The 20,249-nt window shown below is 48.0% G+C and overlaps 1 protein-coding gene across 1 annotated transcript in view; it reads left to right on the top strand.

Annotated features, from left to right (window-relative positions):
* Positions 1 to 20,249, top strand: part of LOC132829069 (lipoprotein lipase-like) — a 31,695-nt gene that overhangs the window by 2,093 nt on the left and 9,353 nt on the right. Inside the window, exons 2-6 of the mRNA XM_060846365.1 lie at positions 5,696 to 5,865; positions 7,129 to 7,308; positions 11,132 to 11,243; positions 13,762 to 13,995; positions 17,564 to 17,806. Of these exons, the coding sequence (XP_060702348.1) occupies positions 5,696 to 5,865; positions 7,129 to 7,308; positions 11,132 to 11,243; positions 13,762 to 13,995; positions 17,564 to 17,806 (939 nt within the window). The remainder of the gene's footprint in view (positions 1 to 5,695; positions 5,866 to 7,128; positions 7,309 to 11,131; positions 11,244 to 13,761; positions 13,996 to 17,563; positions 17,807 to 20,249) is intronic.

The raw sequence follows: 20,249 nt of genomic DNA, 5'->3' as shown, positions 1-20,249 counted from the left end.
ACTGTAAGGAATCTAATCTGTACAGGACATTGGTTAGACCACTGTTGGAATATTGCGTGCTATTCTGGTCTCCTTCCTATCGGAAAGACGTTATAAAACTTGAAAGGGTTCAGAAAGGATTTACAAAGATGTTGCCAGGGTCGGAGGATCTGAGCTACAGAGAGAGGCTGAACAGGCTGGGGGGTTGTTTTCCCTGGAGTGTCGGAGGCTGAGGGGTGACTTTATAGAGGTTTATAAAACCATGAAGGACATCAGTCGGGTAAATAGACAAGGTCTCTGCTCTGGGTGGGGGCGTCTAGAACTAGAGGTTTAGGGTGAGAGGGGAAAGATATAAAAGAGACCTGAGGGGCAACTTTTTCACACTGAGAGTGGTATGTGTATAGACTGAGCTGCCAGAGGCATTTGGATGGGTATATGAATAGGAAGGGTTTGGCGGGATATGGGCCGGGTGCTGGCAAATGGAACTAGATTTATTTAGGAAATCTGGTCAACATGGGCGGGTTGGACCGAATGGTTTGTTTCCGTGCTGTACATCTCTGTGACTCTAAGTCAAAACAATTGCATCGCAACCTCAAAACTGTGATCTGTTGTGCTAACACATAGAGTCATGGAGATGTACAGCACAGAAACAGACCCTTCAGTCCAACCCGTCCATGCTGACCAGATATCCCAACCCAATCTAGTCCCACCTGCCAGCACCCGGCCCATACCCCCCCAGACCTTTCCTATTCATATACCCATCCAAATGACTTTTAATCCACAAAAGTTCCAAATAATGTCATAAATCAAAATGTAATACATTTATGCTTCAGCTGTAGTAAACTACAATCATTCTAAACTTGGATACACTCACACCTGAAGCTGTAAACCACAAATATAACTGTAAACTGCAACACCTTTACATTTCTAAACAAACTGAATTACAGTTATAGCTGAAAATGTGTTGCTGGAAAAGCGCAGCAGGTCAGGCAGCATCCAAGGAGCAGGAGAATCGACATTTCGGGCATAAACCTCCTAAAGATTCCTGATGAAGGGCTCATGCCCGAAACATCGATTCTCCTGTTCCTTGGATGCTGCCTGACCTGCTGCGCTTTTCCAGCAACACATTTTCAGCTCTGATCTCCAGCATCTGCAGACCTCACTTTCTCCTGAAATACAGTTATACCCGATAGGAGAAGCTCTAAATTGTTGAGCAATCACCTTTCTAACTGTCAATGACAGTAATACAGACACAAACATGGCATGGGCAGTACTGTGGCTCAGTGGTTAGCACTGCTGCCTCACTGCACCAGGGACCCAGGTTTGATTCTAGCCTCGGGTGACTGTGTGGAGTTTGCACATTCTCCCCGTGTCTGCGTGGATTTCCTCTGGGTGCTCCAGTTTCCTCCCACAATCCAAAGATGCACAGGTCAGGGTGAATTGGCCGTGGGAAATTGCTCGTAGTGTTCAGGGATGTGTAGGTTAGGTGTTTGAGTCAGAGGTGAATATAGGAGAATTGGGGAATGGGTCTTGGTGGGTCACTCTTCAGAGGGTTGATGTGGATTTGTTGGGCTGAAGGGCCTGTTTCCACACTGTAGGGACTCTATGAAATATGGAGTTTCACAACAGTGGGCGGCACGGTGGCACAGTGGTTAGCACTGCTGCCTCACAGCGCCAGAGACCCGGGTTCAATTCCCGCCTCAGGCGACTGACTGTGTGGAGTTTGCACGTTCTCCCCGTGTCTGTGTGGGTTTCCTCCGGGTGCTCCGGTTTCCTCCTACAGGTCAGGGTGAATTGGCCATGCTAAATTGCCCTAGTGTTAGATAAGGGGTAAATGTAGGGGTCTGGGTGGGTTGCGGGTTGGTGCGGACTTGTTGGGCCGGCGGGCCTGTTTCCACACTGTAAGTAATCTAATCTAAACAACAGTCACGATGAAGGGCTCTGGCCCGAAACGTCGAATTTCCTGTTCCTTGGATGCTGCCTGGCCTGCTGTGCTTTAACCAGCAACACATTTTCAGCTCTGATCTGCAGACCTCACTTTTTACCCTAAACAACAGTCACACCAACTGAATAGTGCAAAACTGTTTCACACCTAAAAAAGCTATGATGGGGAGGTGCTGGGGTGGACAGGGTCAGAAATCACACTACACCAGGTTATAGTCCAACAGAGCTGAAACTGTGTTGCTGGTTAAAGCACAGCAGGTTAGGCAGCATCCAAGGAATAGGAAATTCAACGTTTCGGGCATAAGCCCTTCATCAGGGGTTATGTCCAACAGGTTTATTTGAAATCACAAGCTTTCAGAGCGCCGCTCCTCCATCTCCTGAGAAAGGGGCAGTGTTCCGAAACCATGTGATTTCAAATGAACGTATTGGACTATAACCTGGTGTAGTGTGATAGCTGACCTTAACAAACGTTCGTCAAACCTAGGGAAAAAAAACAAGTGCCACTTAGAAAATCCTCGTGCAATGAGGCGGAGTTAACATGCTTTTATGAAAAGGGAATTTTAGTTTTATAAATCTCCCTGTGTTGTTTAAGATTTACCGAATAGCACTGCGAAAGGGCAATCAGATTTCCATTTCAAAAGGCATTCACTGAAGTGCCACACAAAAGCACACTGTACAAGATAAGGGCTCCAGTACGGAGTTTAATTATCACCGAGGATCGAGTAAAGGGCAGAGAGCACAGTCTGAACAAACCTTCTCTCTGGAGGTGCAGCCCCAATAAAAATATGTTTAATCTGAAATAATTGCTTGTATTGCTTGATATTATGATCCATGGTTAAATAAACTACTATAATATCGATGTTGCAAACTGCCATCTCAAATGGCCAATCCTACCTTTGCATCATCCTATTTAGTTCAAGCTGAATTGAACTGAATTTATTCTCATGTATACCGAGGCCGTGAAAAGCTTTGTTTTGTGAGCAATACAGGCAGATCCCAGAGTTAGGTAGCAGAGACAGTAAATAATACATAAATAGTGATAAAAACAAAAACACAGGTGCAGATGAATGTTAAGAGTTTGAGAGTCCACTCAGTATTCTAACAACACTGGGGGAGAAACTGTTACAAAACTGGTGTGTGTGTGTGTGTGTGTGTGTGTGTGTGTGTGTGTGTTCAGGCTTCTGTACCTTCTCCCCGATGGTAGAGGTTGTAGAAACACATTGCCAGGGTGGGGTGGATCTTTGAGAATGCTGGCGGCCTTTCCTTGACAGCGGGCCTGGGAGATGGATCCTATCGATGGGAGGTTGCCTTTGTGATTGTCCGGGCTGCGTTCCCCACTCTCTGTAACCGTCTCCGATCTTGAATGGTACAGTTGCCATACCAGGTAATGATACATCCAGACAGAATGCTCTCGATGGCGCACCTATAAACATTGGCGAGGGTATTCACCGTCACGCCAAATGTTGAAGAGATGTTATTGGGCCTTTGTAACCAGTGCGTCCACATGAAGAGTCCAAGAAAGCTGGTTGTGGGTGACCACTCCCAGTATTAACAGTGAATGCTAAAATGCTCAATTCAAGTAGTTTGGAGTTTCCGCAGTTTTTGAGGTGAGAACCTTGGGAGTTTAAAAACACTGTAGCTTCTCCAGAATGGAACAACATTGTTTGAATTGCAGCGTTTAGCTATGGATAGGCTGGGGCTGTTCTCCCTGGAGCGTCAGAGGCTGAGGGGGTGAGTTTTATAATACCACAATAGGGTAAATCGACAAGGTCTTTTGCCTGGGGTGGGGGAGTCCAGAACTAGAGGGCATAGGTTTAAGGTGAAAGGGGAAAGATATAAAAGAGACCTAAGGGGCAACATTTTCATGCAGAGGTGGTACGTGTATGGAATGAGCTGCCAGAGGAAGTGGTGGAGGCTGGTTCAGTTACAGCATTTAAAAGGCATCTGGATGGGTATATGAATAGAAAGGGTTTGGAGGGATATGGGCCAAGTGCTGGCAGGTGGAACTAGATCAGGTTCGGATATCTGGTCGGCATGGAGTGAAGAGTCTGTTTTTATGACTCTATGACTGTAAGTTGTTTGGAAATCCTTTGAGCAGACCCAGACAATTCACAGCAACTTTACTTTGTGAATGAAAAGATTTGTTACTTGGATTAGTAAACCAGTTTTCAATATCACTTTCAGTTCTGTTTTATGCTTCAGGTTAGCAGTTGGTGTGTTGTGAAACATACTTTCTCTTTACTGAATTTTCCAGCCGGAGACCACGTATCACAGTGCTGTGGATCACGGTCAAAAATGGGGATAGCTTTACATTACAGTACTTTCTACTCTCTAATCTCATTGCTACCATCTGCAAAGCTTCACCAGGAACAACCGAAGGGTGTGTGTAAGGGCTGTCTGCTACCCATTAGCAACCTATACAGGTGCTCAGCTGGGTGAAGTGAAGCTATTATGCGTTATCACGTGGACAGTGGGGTTCTGGCTATGAAAGGTATTTTATAATCCAATCATTGTGTATCAGCCTCCTGGAATTCACTAGGAGAAAGTGAGGTCTGCAGATGCTGGAGATCAGAGTTGAAAATGTGTTGCTGGAAAAGCGCATCCAAGGAACAGGAAATTTGACGTTTCGGGCAAAAGCCCTTCTCCTGTTCCTTGGATGCTGCCTGACCTGCTGCGCTTTTCCAGCAACACATTTTCAGCTCCTGGAATTCACTAGCCATGATCAGATCTGGGCAGCTGAAGAGAGAGACTTATGTGACAAGTCAGATAGGTTCTTCCATGTTTAACCATCTGCCTTCACACCAGACCAGATCAAACACAGGAGGTTCTGTAGAAATCAGAATCTTGTGTGGCAGGAGTTTGCCTCCAATAAGATATAAAATTTTTCAAAACCTGGAAGTCGATATTGTGGTTTTGGAGAACACTTTCTTACAATTTATTATTAATTGCTTTCCTCAGCCACATACGTGCCTGGGCTGGATTTCTTCATCCAGTCGTGGGAGGTGGGAATATGCGGTGGAGTCAGTTATTGTTCGTTGTAATTCCACAGCCATTCTGAAAACAAACCTTCCAGCTCAGCGAGCAAACCTACCTCCAGGATCTCAACCTGAGCTACAAATCTTCTCAAAACTCAATTACTCAGCAACTGTGTGGATTGCTGGAGCCATTTCAGAGGGGAGTTCAGAGTCAGCCATATTGTCAATGGTCTGGAGTCTGGAGTCACGTACAGGCCCAGACAGCAGGTCTCCTCCTTTAAAGGACCTTAGTGAAGGAGATGGGCTTCTGTTTCTGTAAGAACGCAAGGCGATTGTACAGTTGTCATTAGACTGGCTTTTAATTCCAGATATTTGTAATTGAATTCTCATTTTGCCAGGGTGGGATTGAAAGCCAGATGCGAGAGCAGTAGCCTGGGATCCTGGGTTCCTGGCCCAGTGATATTACCACCACAACACAACCAAATACACCATCCACTGAAATGCAGACCATTGCTAGTCCCATTCAGCCATTCCCAACCATCTCTCCAATTACCCAAATGCCTTGCCACATTCACCCATGTCTAGCCACACCCTCTGTCTCTACCATTATGAGTTTTAACATTGAAAAATCAATTTCATCATCACTTCTCCAAGTATCCCAACTCCTTTATTCAGTGAAACCATCTTGGCTCGTACACCCATCCTTATTTACTTGTTTACTTGCCCTGAATTTATCCCGTCACCTTTTCAAATCCCTGCGAGTGTATTTATGAAGAATTATTCTCAACTCCCGACAGGTCCTCTACCTGAAAAGGACTACAGCACCGTCCAGACAAAGTTCTCCCTTCGAACGGTTTTGGATCCTGAAGAGGATTCTTGCTACTTGATTCCTGGCCGGCTGGAAACCGTCAGTCAGTGCGACTTCAACCAAACCGCAAGGACCTTCTTGGTCATACACGGATGGACGGTATGTTCGGTCACAGACGTCCTGAAAACCCCACGCAGCATTCTGTCAGTGCCTTCAGAAACTGGACTTGTTCATGTCAGTCACACATTAAACACATACACATTCATAACAAATCTCACCTCATTAAACCACAGCATTAACTGGAACTTAGGGGGCAAAGATCCTCAATTACTCACAAAACAATCCAATTTCAACACTGTCCTCAAATACTTCTCACAATCCGTTATCGACATTCCCCTCAAACGCACTCCCCTCAAACACATTCCTCTCGAACACTATCCACTCAAACACGCCCCCCCTCAAACACCCCCCCAAACATTATCCGCTCAAACCCTATCCACTCAAACACACTCTCCTCAAACACAATCCCCCCAAATACAATCCACTCAAACACACTCCCTTCAAACACACACTCAACCACCCCCTCCTCACACTCCCCTCAAACATGCTCCCCTCAAACACATTCCCCTTAAACACAATCCACACAAACACATTCTCCTCAAACGCACTCCCTCAAACGCACTCCCCTCAAATGCAATCCATTCAAACACACTCCCTCAAACGCACTCCCCTCAAATGCAATCCACTCAAACATACACCCTCAGACACACGCCCCTCAAACACAATCCCTCAAATACACTCTCCTCAAACACAACATGCTCAATACATTCCCCTCAAACACACTCTCTCAAACACACTCCCTCAAATGCACTCCCCTCAAATGCAATCCACTCAAACACACTCCCTCAAACACATTCCTCTCAAGCACATTCCCCTCAAACACACGCTCCTCAAATACAAGGCACGGTGGCACAGTGGTTAGCACTGCTGCCTCACAGCACCAGGGACCCGAGTTCAATTCCAGCCTCAGGCAACTGACTGTGTGGAGTTTGCACATTCTCCCTGTGTCTGTCTGGGCTTCCTCCGGTTTCCTCCCACAGTCCAAGCATGTGCAGGTCAGGTGAATTGGCCATGCTAAATTGTCTGTAGTATTAGGTGAAGGGGACTGGGTCTGGGTGGGTTGCTCTTCAGAGGGTTGGTGTGGACTTGTTGGGCCGAAGGGTCTGTTTCCACATTGTAAGTAATCTAATCTAACACACCCCACCGAACCCCAATGTGAACATTTCTCCCTGTTGGGCTAGCCCATTTTGTTCTGTGCTGGCCTGTCCCCTGTGCCATTCCTCCCAAGCCGGTTTGTAGAGTGTGTCGGAGCGCGCCAGTAATGCCACCAGTATTGTTATGTCTTTTTCTTGTGCTCTCTAGGTGACGGGAATGTTTGAGGGTTGGATTCCCAAGCTGGTCCTTGCCTTATACGAGAGGGAGGCAGACTCCAATGTCATCGTGGTCGATTGGCTGACCCGGGCTCACCAACACTACCCGGTTGCCGCTGGCAACACCAAGCTGGTTGGCCGTGACATAGCCCACTTTGTCGAGTGGTTGAAGGTGGGTCTGCTGCTGGCTCTCCTTATCCATGGCTCCCGCTGTCAGCACTTTGGGATTGCACACCCCTGTCACAAGCAGCAACTGGCTTTTGCTCAAGTTGCTTTGACCCCTCTATCCCCTGCGCGCCCAGACTGACGATCATATCTGTAGATCTGACCACAACCATCAATTAACAAATGAACAACAGATTAATGAATGCAATTGTAGTGGATATAGCGCCTCTCACCTCCTCAAGTCGTCCACCCCAAACACTTTGCAATCGATTAAGTTGATTTTGAGTGTGGTCATTTTCTGTCTCAGGCAGTACTTCAGGAGTGATGATTTGGAGATGCCGGTGTTGGACTGGGATGTACACAGTTAAAAATCGCACAACACCAGGTTATAGTCCAACAGGTTTAATTGGAGATGTCACTCCGAAAGCTAGTGTGGACTATAACCTGGTGTTGTGTGTTTTTTAACTTTGTCCATCCTGGGATAGTTACTATTTGGACGGGATGCTCAGAGGTTTGTACACTCCCCCTGGTGGTTCTGCCTTGCCTCTGCACATTTCCCACAAAGCCTCTCAATGCCTTCTGGAATGAAACCTTCCCCGTTCTGATCAACCACAGGCCAACGGGAATCAGTGGCATGTCGGACCTCTTCATGAATACTTTGAGGACATCCCCAAAGCCTTTCTGCTGGGGGTGTTGCTCCAGGAGTCTGTCTTTGGGCATGTGCCTGACACATAGAGCTAGTTTTGTGTGATTGGCGTGGGAGAGCATCTTTTGGACCATCTTTGTTGACACAACAAGGCAGCAACCATGGGACTTTGGCCGCTCCAGTGATAGTTCGTCCCAATCTCTGACGTTTATGGGAGGATGGGGTCATGGGTTTGAGGTCCTGGGTCTTCAGTGCCCTTTCCCTCAGTCAGCCATTGGAGGTGGCAATGACGAATTCCACCAACTCCGTTTCCCAAGGTGGAGGAAGTGGGTCATGTTTTCCGGGATCACACCATCGAACCAAACAGAGGAGGAAGGTGTTGTGGGATGTAACATGGAAGATGTGGGAAGACACATTGTGCATAGGACAATCCAACAAGATCAATCATCCTGCACAGAGGCCCAGGTACACCAGAGCTGAAGTACTGCCAACACTCCGAGGTACCATAGCTTGGGAAGAGTACGTTGGCGTAGGAGGGAATACACTCGATATTGTTCTAGTCTGTCATAATCAATCCAAGGATATAGTTCCCGGAGTTTACAAGTCAAAGCACAGTTTGGTCAAGGATTTCAGGGTAACACGGGAGTATATTTCCAGCGGTTAGGGAGCTTCAGTCTGGAAGAACGTAACAGCCCAACCTTCCAGGAGGTGAATTCCAACCATATTCCCATAAAAAACAGGGAAGAAGGTTGAAATTCTCACCCACAAACAATCGATAAGTGATCAATTGTTATTTTTAAGACTGATTTTGGAAAATAATCGAAATTAAAGATCATGGAATATCATTAGTTCCACAGCTGGAATTATAATAATTAATGATTCACAATTAATAATAGTTAATGATTCATAATATTTCAGCAGCTGCTTATTCAGGAACTTCCCATTGTTAATCCCTGATTTCCTTCCAAATGGGAACACTGGTCAGTGTGAGGACAAGCCACAGTGTCTGAGGGACAGGGGTCTTAGGGAGGGGAGTCTGAGGGAGGGGAGTCTGAGGGAGCAGTGTCTGAGGGACTGGGGTCTGAGGGAGGGGAGTCTGAGGGAGCTCTGTCTGAGGGAGGGGAGTCTGAGGGAGGGGAGTCTGAGGGAAGGGAGTCTGAGGGAGCAGTGTCTGAGGGACAGGTGTCTGAGGGAGGGGAGTCTGAGGGAGCAATGTTTGAGGTACAGGTGTCTGAGGGACGTGTGTCTGAGGGAGCAGTGTCTGAGGGAGGGGAGTCTGAGGGAGCAAAGTTTGAGGGAGATGTGGATGAGGGAATGCTCTCTGAGGGAGAGGTGTCTGAGAGAAGGGTGTCTAAGGGAGAGGTATCTGAGGGAGGAGTGTCTGAGGGAGGGGAGTCTGAGGGAGGGGAGTCTGAGGGAGAGGTGTCTGAGGGAGAGGTGGCTGAGGGACGGGTGTCTGAGGGTGAGGTGTCTGAGGGAGGTGTGTCTGAGGGAGGGGTGTCTGAGGGAGCAATGTTTGAGAGAGATGTGGCTGAGGGAAAGGTGTCTAAGGGAGGGGTGTCTGAGGGAGGGGTGTTCTATGTTCTATAGCTGGAGTGAGTCTGAGGTTGGACTTTGTCTGAGGGTGGAGTAAGTCTGAGGGTGGAGTGAATCTGAGGGTGGAGTGTGTTTGAGGGTGGGATGCTGTTCTATTCCAGTCAGACCAAGGTCTGATCCCGGGAAGGTCCAATGTCGTACAAAGACCGAGTCGTGCAGGGACTGAAACTGACCACAGAGGCATTACTGACCAGAGAGTGACCACCTGGGCATTACTGATCCAGAGAGTGACCACCTGGGCATTACTGACCTCGAGAGTGACCGCCTGGGCATTACTGACTCAGAGAGTGACCACGTGGAGCAGTGTCCTGAAGCATTCTGATCCAATTTGATAAGTTGGAAACCTGTCAATCTGTGAATAAATGAGAAGGAGATGAGAGACATCCGCCTGTGAGCAATAAAACATTGAATAAACAGCTGTAGAAAAACTCTAACCTTTTTATAATGGTCCCTGACTGCCCCCAGACAAACCCACCTCCTGTACACCTCTCCCCAACACAGAGTCAAAATCTATCAGCTATGTCTCTAATGCTCCTGGTCTTATCAAAGGAGCATGTTCCATGTTATGTATTTTTATTTCAAAAATATACTTCATTCATTGTAAAAATAAGTTATACAAATCACTTTGTACTGTCACAAAAACAGTTCGGTTCTGTACAGTTGCACATCAAGTAAAGAAGCAGAACACTGGACTTTGACTCTATCCAAAGAAACTAAAGACATTACACATACAATACTAATATTTACGTATATCTGAGGCACTAGGCAGGCCTGATAACTGAATGGACCCCCACTTACCTTCAGCAGGAAGACCTCAGACAGTGGTCTTTCCCCACGAGGTCTCGGCAGCAGCTGCCCTGAGCTATAGCACATAGTCCTGGATCTTGGAACGTGCCAGCCAGCAGCACTCGGTCGGGGTCAACTCCTTTACTTCGTGTGTGTGTGTGTGTGTGTGTGTGTGTGTGTGTGTGTGTGTGTGTGTGCCTGTCACTTGAATAGTCTGTTCAATTCTGTTGTGGTGCTGGCTCTGGGATGCCCATCTTCAATCAGAACACTTCTGCTGACTGTGACTGAGTCAATGAGACTGACTGACTATGTTCACAGACAGGTTCAAATCACTCTCAGGAACAAACAAATCACAATCCATCTCTTGGCTGGGAACGTGACTCACATTGTTTTTACTCAAGGATCAGAGACATGTAACACCCCTCCCCTCCCCGGGTCCTCGACTACCTTGGATGCTGCCTGACCTGCTGCGCTTTTCCAGCAACACATTTTCAGCTCTGATCTCCAGCATCTGCAGACCTCACTTCCTCCTTGTCCAAATAGACCACCGGTTAAAGGTCAACAATCAAAGTTTAATTTGATAGTGCCGTTCAGTGAGTGGTGAGATTACCAACTCAATCAAACTTTACTTCTGTTTGGAATTTTGAAACTTCTCCCCAAAAATGTGGATTAAAACTGAGCAAATTGCGGTAAGGAATCAGTCCTCCTGTTCCTGTGTAAATCAGCCAATGTTCAGCTCCAGCCTGATTCAGATGAAGTGAAGGAATAAGTGTCCATGTGTGTTATTTATTCCTGTCTTTAGGAGGAGCTGAACTTTCCCTCTGAAGAAGTCCACATGTTGGGGTACAGCCTCGGGGCACATGTTGCCGGATACGCAGGGAGTTACGTGCCCTACAGAGTAGGGCGGATAACAGGTGACATCATTCGTCAAGTGTGGGTCACGGTCTAGTCCAGTCTAGGTCACAGTCTAGTCCAGTCTGGGTCACGGTCTAGTCCAGTCTAGGTCACAGTCTAGTCCAGTCTGGGTCACGGTCTAGTCCAGTCTGGGTCATAGTCTAGTCCAGTCTGGGTCTTGTTTCAGTCCAGTCTGGGTCACGGTCAAGTCCAGTCAGGGTCACAGTCTAGTCCAGTCTGGGTCACAGTCTAGTCCAGTCTGGATCACAGTCTAGTCCAGTCTGGGTCACGGTCTAGTCCAGTCTGGGTCACGGTCTAGTCCAGTCTGGGTCTTGTTTCAGTCCAGTCAGGGTCACAGTCTAGTCCAGTCAGGGTCACGGTCTAGTCCAGTCTGGGTCACGGTCTAGTCCAGTCAGGGTCTTGTTTCAGTCCAGTCCGGGTCATGGTGTAGTCCACTCCAGGTCATTATTGAGTCCTAGTTTCTTGTTCAGATTATGTATGTTCCAGCTGAGTGTCAGTGTGAGTGTTGAAGTGAAGGCTCAGTGTGATCAATAACACTCAAATATTACCAGTGGAGGGGTGATGGGGGAGGGGCGAGTGAATTCTCCTCCCACACCCAAGAATAATGAGGAACGTTTAGCCACAGTGTGAACCAGTCAGAGCAAAATCACCCCCATTAATGGAGTGGACTGAACCAGTGAGGAGATGCTCCACCAATCACAGACTGGTCCTCTCCTTTTCTTGCTGCTGATAGGTTCACCGTGAATCTATCATCAGCCAAGGCAGAAGAAATGGGGGGAGAAGGGGGTTGGAGGTGAGGAGTAAGGGTTGTTCAATGGGACTCTTGAGGGTGAGAGAGTCTGCAAGAACAGGCAGGAAAGATAGGGATGCTGAAAAGGAAAGCAATAGTTTTAAACATCTCAGCAATGAAGCTTCAGTAAACTTCAAGTCAGAAAAATTTGAAATCGTTGAGACAATTAATTAATTGGATATGAATGAGGAATCTCTAGTTTAGGGTATTGTACGTTCCTGAGCATCATACTTGGGAAGAATTTAGTGAGTCATATTGTAATAAGCTCTGTCCATTGTTAAATTAAATCCAGAATTTGAGATCAGTGATGCAGTAAAAGAAGGTTGGAATTATAGGTCATTTTGGTATAATGTGTGTTTCGTAAATGTGAATTTGCTGTAACACAATTGATGAACTGGGGACACTGTTCCTAAAGCATGAATTTTGAAGCATATATTGGTTATAACGTGGTTCTGGCCCCATTAGTTTAAGCAGTGCTGCTATTACACAATTTTCTTATAACACGGGATTATGAGAGAACGGAGTTACTGCTTTACAGTCATTACTGACTATACCTAGAATCTTCCAGCTTTTTGCAAATGTGTAAAAATGTATTTGCTCACCAGTCTGTGGAAGGTGTGTTTAAGATGTGGGCTTATTTGTGTCGAATGTGTGGCTTTTTGTGCAGAGATGACTCAGTTAATTTGAAAGAAACTTGAGTTGTTAATTTATTTCTGTTGCTTTATCACAATGGTTTGGTGTGGTGTCTAAGAAAGTAATACTTTCCTTGCTTGTTGTGGATTTGGTTTTATTGGAGGATTGGTAATTATTAATGAATGCTGCTTCTAAGTGAGTCCAAGGGCATGCATGACAACACAAATACAAGCTGAAAATGTGTTGCCGGAAAAGCGCAGCAGGCCAGGTAACATCCAAGGAACAGGAGAGTTGACGTTTCGGGCATGAGCCCTTCTTCAGGATTCCTGAAGAAGGGCTCATGCCCGAATCATCGACTCTCCTGTACCTTGGATGCTGCCTGACCTGCTGCGCTTTTCCAGCCACACATTTTCAGCTCTGATCTCCAGCATCTGCAGTCCTCACATTCTCCTAACACAAATACAAGGCCAGAATTATCACATGACAGAATCAATTCTCATTATGTTCTGAAGAAGGGACCCCAAAAATCAAAAATCAGCCCCCAGAAAATCTCGAGCCCTGGTCAAAAAGAATTGAGACCCATGGATTGAATGAGAGGGGATCAGGGAGCAGTTGGGGGTGAGGGGTGAGGGGTGGGGTGTAGGGCAGGGGTAGTAGGGCAGTGAGCATGGAGAGGGGAGGGTGGTGAGTGAGTGTAGGAGGATGGTTGTTGAGTGTGGGATTTCAGTACGTGTGGGAGGATCAGTGAGTTTTACCAAAGTCTATGTCCTAGAAAATTAAGATATTTATCTGTTTGCATTCCAGATTCAGGAACTATTTTTTTCTTTGCTACTTTGGGTCGGTATACCGGTGGGGGGGGGTTAATCGGGGCTGCGTTTGGGTCTGTGTACCGGTGGGGGGTTAGTCGGGGCTGTGTTTGGGCCGGTGTACCGGTGGGGGGTTAGTCGGGGCTGTGTTTGGGTCGGTATACCGGTGGGGGGGGGTTAATCGGGGCTGTGTTTGGGCCGGTGTACCGGTGGGGGGTTAGTTGGGGCTGTGTTTGGGTCGGTGTACTGATGGTGGTGTCCTGTTTGGTTTTACCGTCTGTACCACAGGCCTGGACCCAGCGGGGCCTGAGTTTGAAGGGGCTGAGGCGCACCATCGTCTATCCCCAGATGATGCCGCCTTTGTGGATGCTCTGCATACTTTCACTCGGGGTTCCCTGGGCCGGAGTATTGGGATCCAGCAGCCTGTTGGCCATGTGGATATCTATCCAAATGGAGGCAGCTTCCAGCCGGGATGCAGCTTGGGAAGAGTGTTGGGAAACATGAGATCACAAGGAGTGTACGGTAAGGGGGGATAATGCAGTCATTGGTTCCTTAATGGAAGTGAAAGAAACTGTATTTATATAGCACCATTTATTATCTCAGGACACCCCAAAAAACTTCACAGACACTAGTGTCTTTTTAAAATGTGGTCCCTGTCATGGGCAACCGCAGAAAGATCCCAATAGTATTTACAGTAACATACTCTGAGGTCACACTGAGCATTCTCTCAAGTACTGACTCACCAACAGTGCGGCACTCCCTCAGCGCTGACTGTTTGACACTAGGGCACTCTATCCTTGCTGACCCTCCGACAGCGCGGCCCTCCCTCAGCGCTGACCCTCCGACAGCGCGGCCCTCCCTCAGCTCTGGCCCTCCGACATTGCGGCCCTCCGACAGCGCGGCACTCCCTCAGCACTGGCCCTCCGACAGCGCGGCACTCCCTCAGCGCTGACCCTCCGACAGCGCGGCACTCCCTCAGCGCTGACCCTCCGACAGTGCGGCACTCCCTCAGCGCTGACCCTCCGACAGTGCGGCACTCCCTCAGCGCTGACCCTCTGACGGGGCCAATTCCCTCAGCACTGACCCTCTGACGGGGCCAATTCCCTCAGCACTGACCCTCCGACAGTGCGGCACTCCCTCAGCGCTGACCCTCCGACAGTGCGGCACTCCCTCAGCACTGACCCTCTGACGGGGCCAATTCCCTCAGCACTGACCCTCTGACAGTGCCCACTCCCTCAGCACTGACCCTCTGATAGTGCAGCAATCCCTCAGCACTGACCCTCCGACAGTGCGGCACTCCCTCATGGCTGACCCTCCATCAATGCCCACTCCCTCAGTGCTGACCCTCCGTCAGTGCGTCACTCCCTCAGCACTGGCCCTCCGTCAGCGCGGCGCTCCCTCAGCACTGGCCCTCCGTCAGTGCGGCACTCCCTCAGCGCTGACCCTTGTTACAGCCAGACCCCCAGGCACGGTGATTCTCCAATCTGTTGCAGTTATGGATGGTATATCCCACACTGTTCAATTCTGAGGATGAACTAGCTGCCTTCTCTGTTGACCCTGCCCCTCACTTCGTTACAACTAAATTAATTGGTGAAGGGTCCTTTCCTTACGGATACCTTTCTCCCAACCTTTCTCAAATGCACTTCTGTTTTAAAAGGAGCCAAATAGACCATGCTGTCTTTAATTAACAAAAAGTGTGAGTTTATTAATTACTAAAGACAAGAAGTGGTAACATATCACCCACCACCCGCCACACACCACACACCGCACATGAAATAGGTTAGTTCAAAAAGGCAAAATTCAGCAAAAATCAATAGACAACAGGCTGAGTTGTTCACAAACAGCAGATAACAGAACCTTGTGGTTATTGGTGAATTGTACACGTAGGGTTGCCATTGGTTATTGGTTATTATGAGGTTCTTGGTTTTGTATCGGATTAAAGTTTCTTTGTGTTGTTTTCCTGATAACTCGCTAACTTCGACCTTCAGAGCGACAGAGTGTTTCACCTGCAGCCCTGAGGTGACCAGGGGATTGTTTTTCATGACATCAATAGCACACAATGTAGGCTGGTGTAACATTGAGACTCACTAGAATCCTTGAGTAGGGTTGAATCTGTCTTTTCAATCCCTGTCCCTATGAATTCTTCAAAGAACAAAGCACAAAGTGTTCCTGCAGTTTACAACATCACTCCCAGGGTGGGACTTGTTGTGAGACCTTTTAAATCACAAGACATCATAATCCAATCTGTTTGCAAATTTTTTGATACCTTTAAGGGTTATACCCATTGATCCCACGCAGAAGTAGTTTTTAACATCTGCAGTTATTGTCTCTTTTGTAATTCTCTCTTTTAAAAACACCATTTGGAATTAAGGGCTAAGAATACCTGGAGTGTTGTGGGTTCGGACTCATTGTTGTAACACCTTCTCGCGGTGTTGTGCTGCACTCCCAGTCTCAGCCAGGCCTGTCTAGATCCCACAACCTTCAACCTCCCAAGGTGTGAATCCTGTCCACTAGAGAGCAGCTTTGTGTCTGTCACTGACTCTGATGGAAAAGCTTTTTGTGAATGAAGCATCGAGAGATGGAGCTGAAAGCCAGCATTAGGCAAGTTATGAAGCAGAGATTGTTTGGAGACATCTCGAACAGTCACCGAGTCGTGCAGCACAGAAACCAACCCTTTGGTCCAACCAGTCCATGCTGGCCATCTTTCCAAACCCATTCCTGATGAAGGGCTCCGGCCCGAAATGTCGATTCTCCTGCTCCTCGGATGCTGCCTGACCTGCTGCGCTTTTCCAGCACCACACTCTCAACCCACCTTCCCAAACTAAACTCATCCCACCTGCCTGCGCTAGGCCCATACCTTTCCTGTGCACGTACGTATCCAAATGCTTGTTTTAATCGAGTCAGCTCAGGTAAAAGCCTGAATCTAAAAGAGTTGTAATAACTGTTTGCAAAATGCTCCCCCACTGACACTTCAAGCACTTGCCCAGCTTTGTTACTGAAAGCTCAGTCCAGCCCCTCCCCCTCCCTTGATGGGGCATCCACACACTGGGCTTAAACTGTTCTGGATGGATTTTAAAAATTCCTTGAAACCTTTCGCACCATCATCACAGCCAGCGTTAATGTTGTAGAAATTGAGATTCCCTGCTATTACTTTGACACTTCCCTCCTTACCTGCGCTCCTAGTTATCCCAGTATGGGTTTGTTTAAGGAGGTTTCAAAGATGGCATCCTTCCTTGTTGCTGCAGTAGATTCCATGAACAAAATTATGACTCCTCCCTCCTCATTCGCTGTCTCGCATGGAGATCCCGTATCCTGGAATATTGAGCTGTCAGTCCTCTGCCTCTCTCACCCATACCTCGGGGACTGCAATGTCATCATACCCCCATGTTTTAATTTGGACCCTCCACTCATCTATCTTGCTAACTGCAGTCCCGGCTTGAAAATAAATACCATTCCAACTTGACGAACTATCTTGTACGTGAACAAACTTGATAAAAGAACGTGACTAGGAAAGGTTTGGAGGGGTATGAGCCAGGAGCAGGCAGGAGGGGATATTATAGTTTGGGATGATGGTATCTGTCAGTGAGTCAGTGCACACACAGGCATACAATCACCTAGAGACAGAGAAAGGGAGACATGCACATGCAGATTAGTGAGTTTTGAGAAGATTTGTAGCTCTGGTTGAGGTTCTGGATGTAGGTTTGCTCACTGAGCTGGAAGGTTCATTTTCAGACGTTTCGTCACCATACTAGGTAACATCTTCAGTGAGCGTCCAGATGAAGTTTTGTCCAGAGGCTGACTGAAGATGTTACCTAGTAGAGTGATGAAACGTCTGAAAATGAACCTTCCAGCTCGGTGAGCAAACCTACATCCACACATGCGGACTGATACATACCCACACCCACATACACCTACATGTTCACATGCTTATACGTACATATGTATGCACGTGTGTATATGAATGTTGGTGTACACGCACACATACATGTACACACACACATACATGTACACGTGTATATACAAAATAACCCACACATCTCCCATTCGCTGCCTTCCTGCAATCTCAAATTGCCGCCTTGTCTTTTAACAGCCGTGGCTGATGCCATTAAATGTCAGCATGAGCGTGCCATCCACCTGTTCATCGACTCGCTCCTCAATGAGAACTCCCCGAGTGTAGCCTATCGCTGCTCCAACCAGGAGACCTTCGAGAAGGGGGTGTGTCTGAGCTGCAGGAAGAACCGCTGCAACAAAGTGGGTTACGATGTTCGGAGAATCCGCACGAAACGCAGTGGCCGCATGTACCTGAAGACAGGGGCAGACATGCCCTTCCGAGGTCAGTGCCCTAGCCAGCTTCACCCACTCCAATGTGGCACATCGTTCACACACACCCCATGGTCAGCTGTCAGTTAGAAACTGGGTGTGACTGTGACTGGATGGACAAAAAGGCCTCTCTTTAATGGCCCAGCGATTGGAAGGAATCTGCTCAGTGTCATAACAACAAAAGCAGTTCATTAAAAACTTTGTTTAGTCCTTTTTAATTCCTGAAGTTAGCACCATTCATTATCCCAACACCTGAAGCAACCTTGGTCAGCAAAGTTAGAAATCACACAACACCAGGTTATAGTCCAACAGGTTTAATTGGAAGCACACTAGCTTTCGGAGCGACGCTCCTTCATCAGGTGATTATCAGCAAGGTTGTGTGTGCTCACAATGCCCTGAGGGAGGGAGTTCCAGGATATTGACCCAGCATTAGTGAAGGAACGGCGTTCTATTTCCAAGTCAGGATGGTGAGGGTCTTGGAGGGGAACCTGAAGGGGGTGGTGTTCCCATGTATCTGCTGCCCTTGTCCTTCTAGATGGAAGTGGTCATGGGTTTGGAAGGTGCTGTCTGAGGATCTTTGGTGAATTTCTGCAGTGCATCTTGTAGATAGTACACACACAGTGCGTCTGTGGTGGAGGGAGTGGGTGTTTGTGGGTGTGGTGTCAGTTAAGCAGGCTGCTTTGTCACATTTCCTGGGTGTGTTTGGGGCTGTCATCCAGGCAAATGACAGGTAGTCCATCACACTCCAGACTCGTGCCTTGGAGGTGACGGACAGGCTTTGGAGAGTCGGTCAGTTCCTCAGCACAGTATTCCTAGCCTCTTCTGTGCTGTTGTAGTAACAGTGTGTATAATGGCGAGTCCGGTTGAGTTTCTGGTCAATGGCAAACCCCCAGGATGTTGATAGTGGAGGGATTCAGTGATGGTAACACCGTTGAATGTCGAGGGGGTGATGAGTCAGCACAGGTGAACTGCACATTGTGCTCCATTCCCCCTGTCTCTCGGTGTTAAGACTTCAGTCAGATTATTTGGAACCTTGGTTGTCACTCTGTTTTGTTATTTTCCACTGTTTTACAAACTCTTGATACCAAGACCTCTGACTACCCAACATTACCCTCCCATTGACTCATGGCCTATTCTGACCAATCCCAGCCCATCCAGCAGGCTTTCCCTGGGACCAGGCCTGGTCTATGTTGCCCTCCCTGCACAGACTTATCTTCCCTGCCTGGCTCGACACAGCTCTGCACCAAGCTGAAGATTAATCCACTGTGATTGGTTGATTGATTGAATGTCACCATGACTCTGGCCTCTGACCCCTTGTTGGATTTGGGTTTGAGATTGTATCTATTGCAGTCAGTGCTTGAACAATCCACACACTCCGTGCATTCACCTCCCTGCGCTCTTTCACCCTGAGTGACAAGTAAATAAAGATTTCCTTTGGGCTCATGTGCGACTGATACTGGATCCAGAGTCCCTGAGCTTTGGCTGATAGTTGTGTTTGGGAAATCTTCAGGTCTGTTACCCAACACATTGCAATGACACTGCAGTCAGCCCTCATCCAATCAGCAAAGGGGTTTGGGCCAATTGAGTCTGTTTACTTTAGAAAGTTTATAACCTTATCAGGGACCACACCTCAGGAATGGGTTCTAGCCTGGCCTTGAACGCAAGTCACTTACAGCCTCACAGGTTCGGAGCCTGGGCACAGGCCATGCTGAGCTGTGTGTTCATCACCCTGCTCATATAGGCAATGGGTTTGACCGGGAGTTACACAGAATTACCGGGGGCCTGTATGTGGGTGAGTGGCAGACTCCCTGGGGCTGTTCTAAACCCAATGTTAATCCTGCCAAATCGACATGTTCTGAAGTGCAGCCCCTTCTATAATGTAACTGGGACCGGAACAAGGTTCTGGGTGATCTGAAACATCCCCTCCCCCCTCCCCAATATCCCCCTGGAACATCACCCTCCCCCCTCCCCGATATCCCCCGGAACATCACCCTCCACCCTCCCCCCTCCCCGATATCCCCCGGAACATCACCCTCCCCCTCCCCGATATCCCCCGGAACATCACCCTCCCCCCTCCCCGATATCCCCCTGGAACATCACCCTCCCCCCTCCCCGATATCCCCCTGGAACATCTCCTCCCCTCCCCCCCCGAGCAATGACCAACATTCCAATGTGCCACGTTGCAGCTCCCTTCCTGCTACACGATTGGTGCGTGTGGAGATTGAAATCCCTCTCTTTCTTCCCTGTTCTGGTTATGTCTGGTGAAGGGAATGTGATGGCTTGTCTTTCCCGTGTGCTGTCCCTGAGCCCTGTGGGTATCGTTAACCCCGGGTCAGCTTGCTGAACCTATTTCCCGAATTTGTTTAGCATCAGGCCAACGGCAAAGCTGACCGATTTGAGAATGACCCAGTTCTGCAAACACAGAATGTTTGGTCTGCTCCTGCATTCCCAGGAAA

Source organism: Hemiscyllium ocellatum, chromosome 28, assembly GCF_020745735.1.
Source record: "Hemiscyllium ocellatum isolate sHemOce1 chromosome 28, sHemOce1.pat.X.cur, whole genome shotgun sequence".
Taxonomy (NCBI): domain Eukaryota; kingdom Metazoa; phylum Chordata; class Chondrichthyes; order Orectolobiformes; family Hemiscylliidae; genus Hemiscyllium; species Hemiscyllium ocellatum.
Note: the sequence above shows the minus strand (reverse complement) of the source record. Positions and strands in the feature narration are given on the sequence as shown.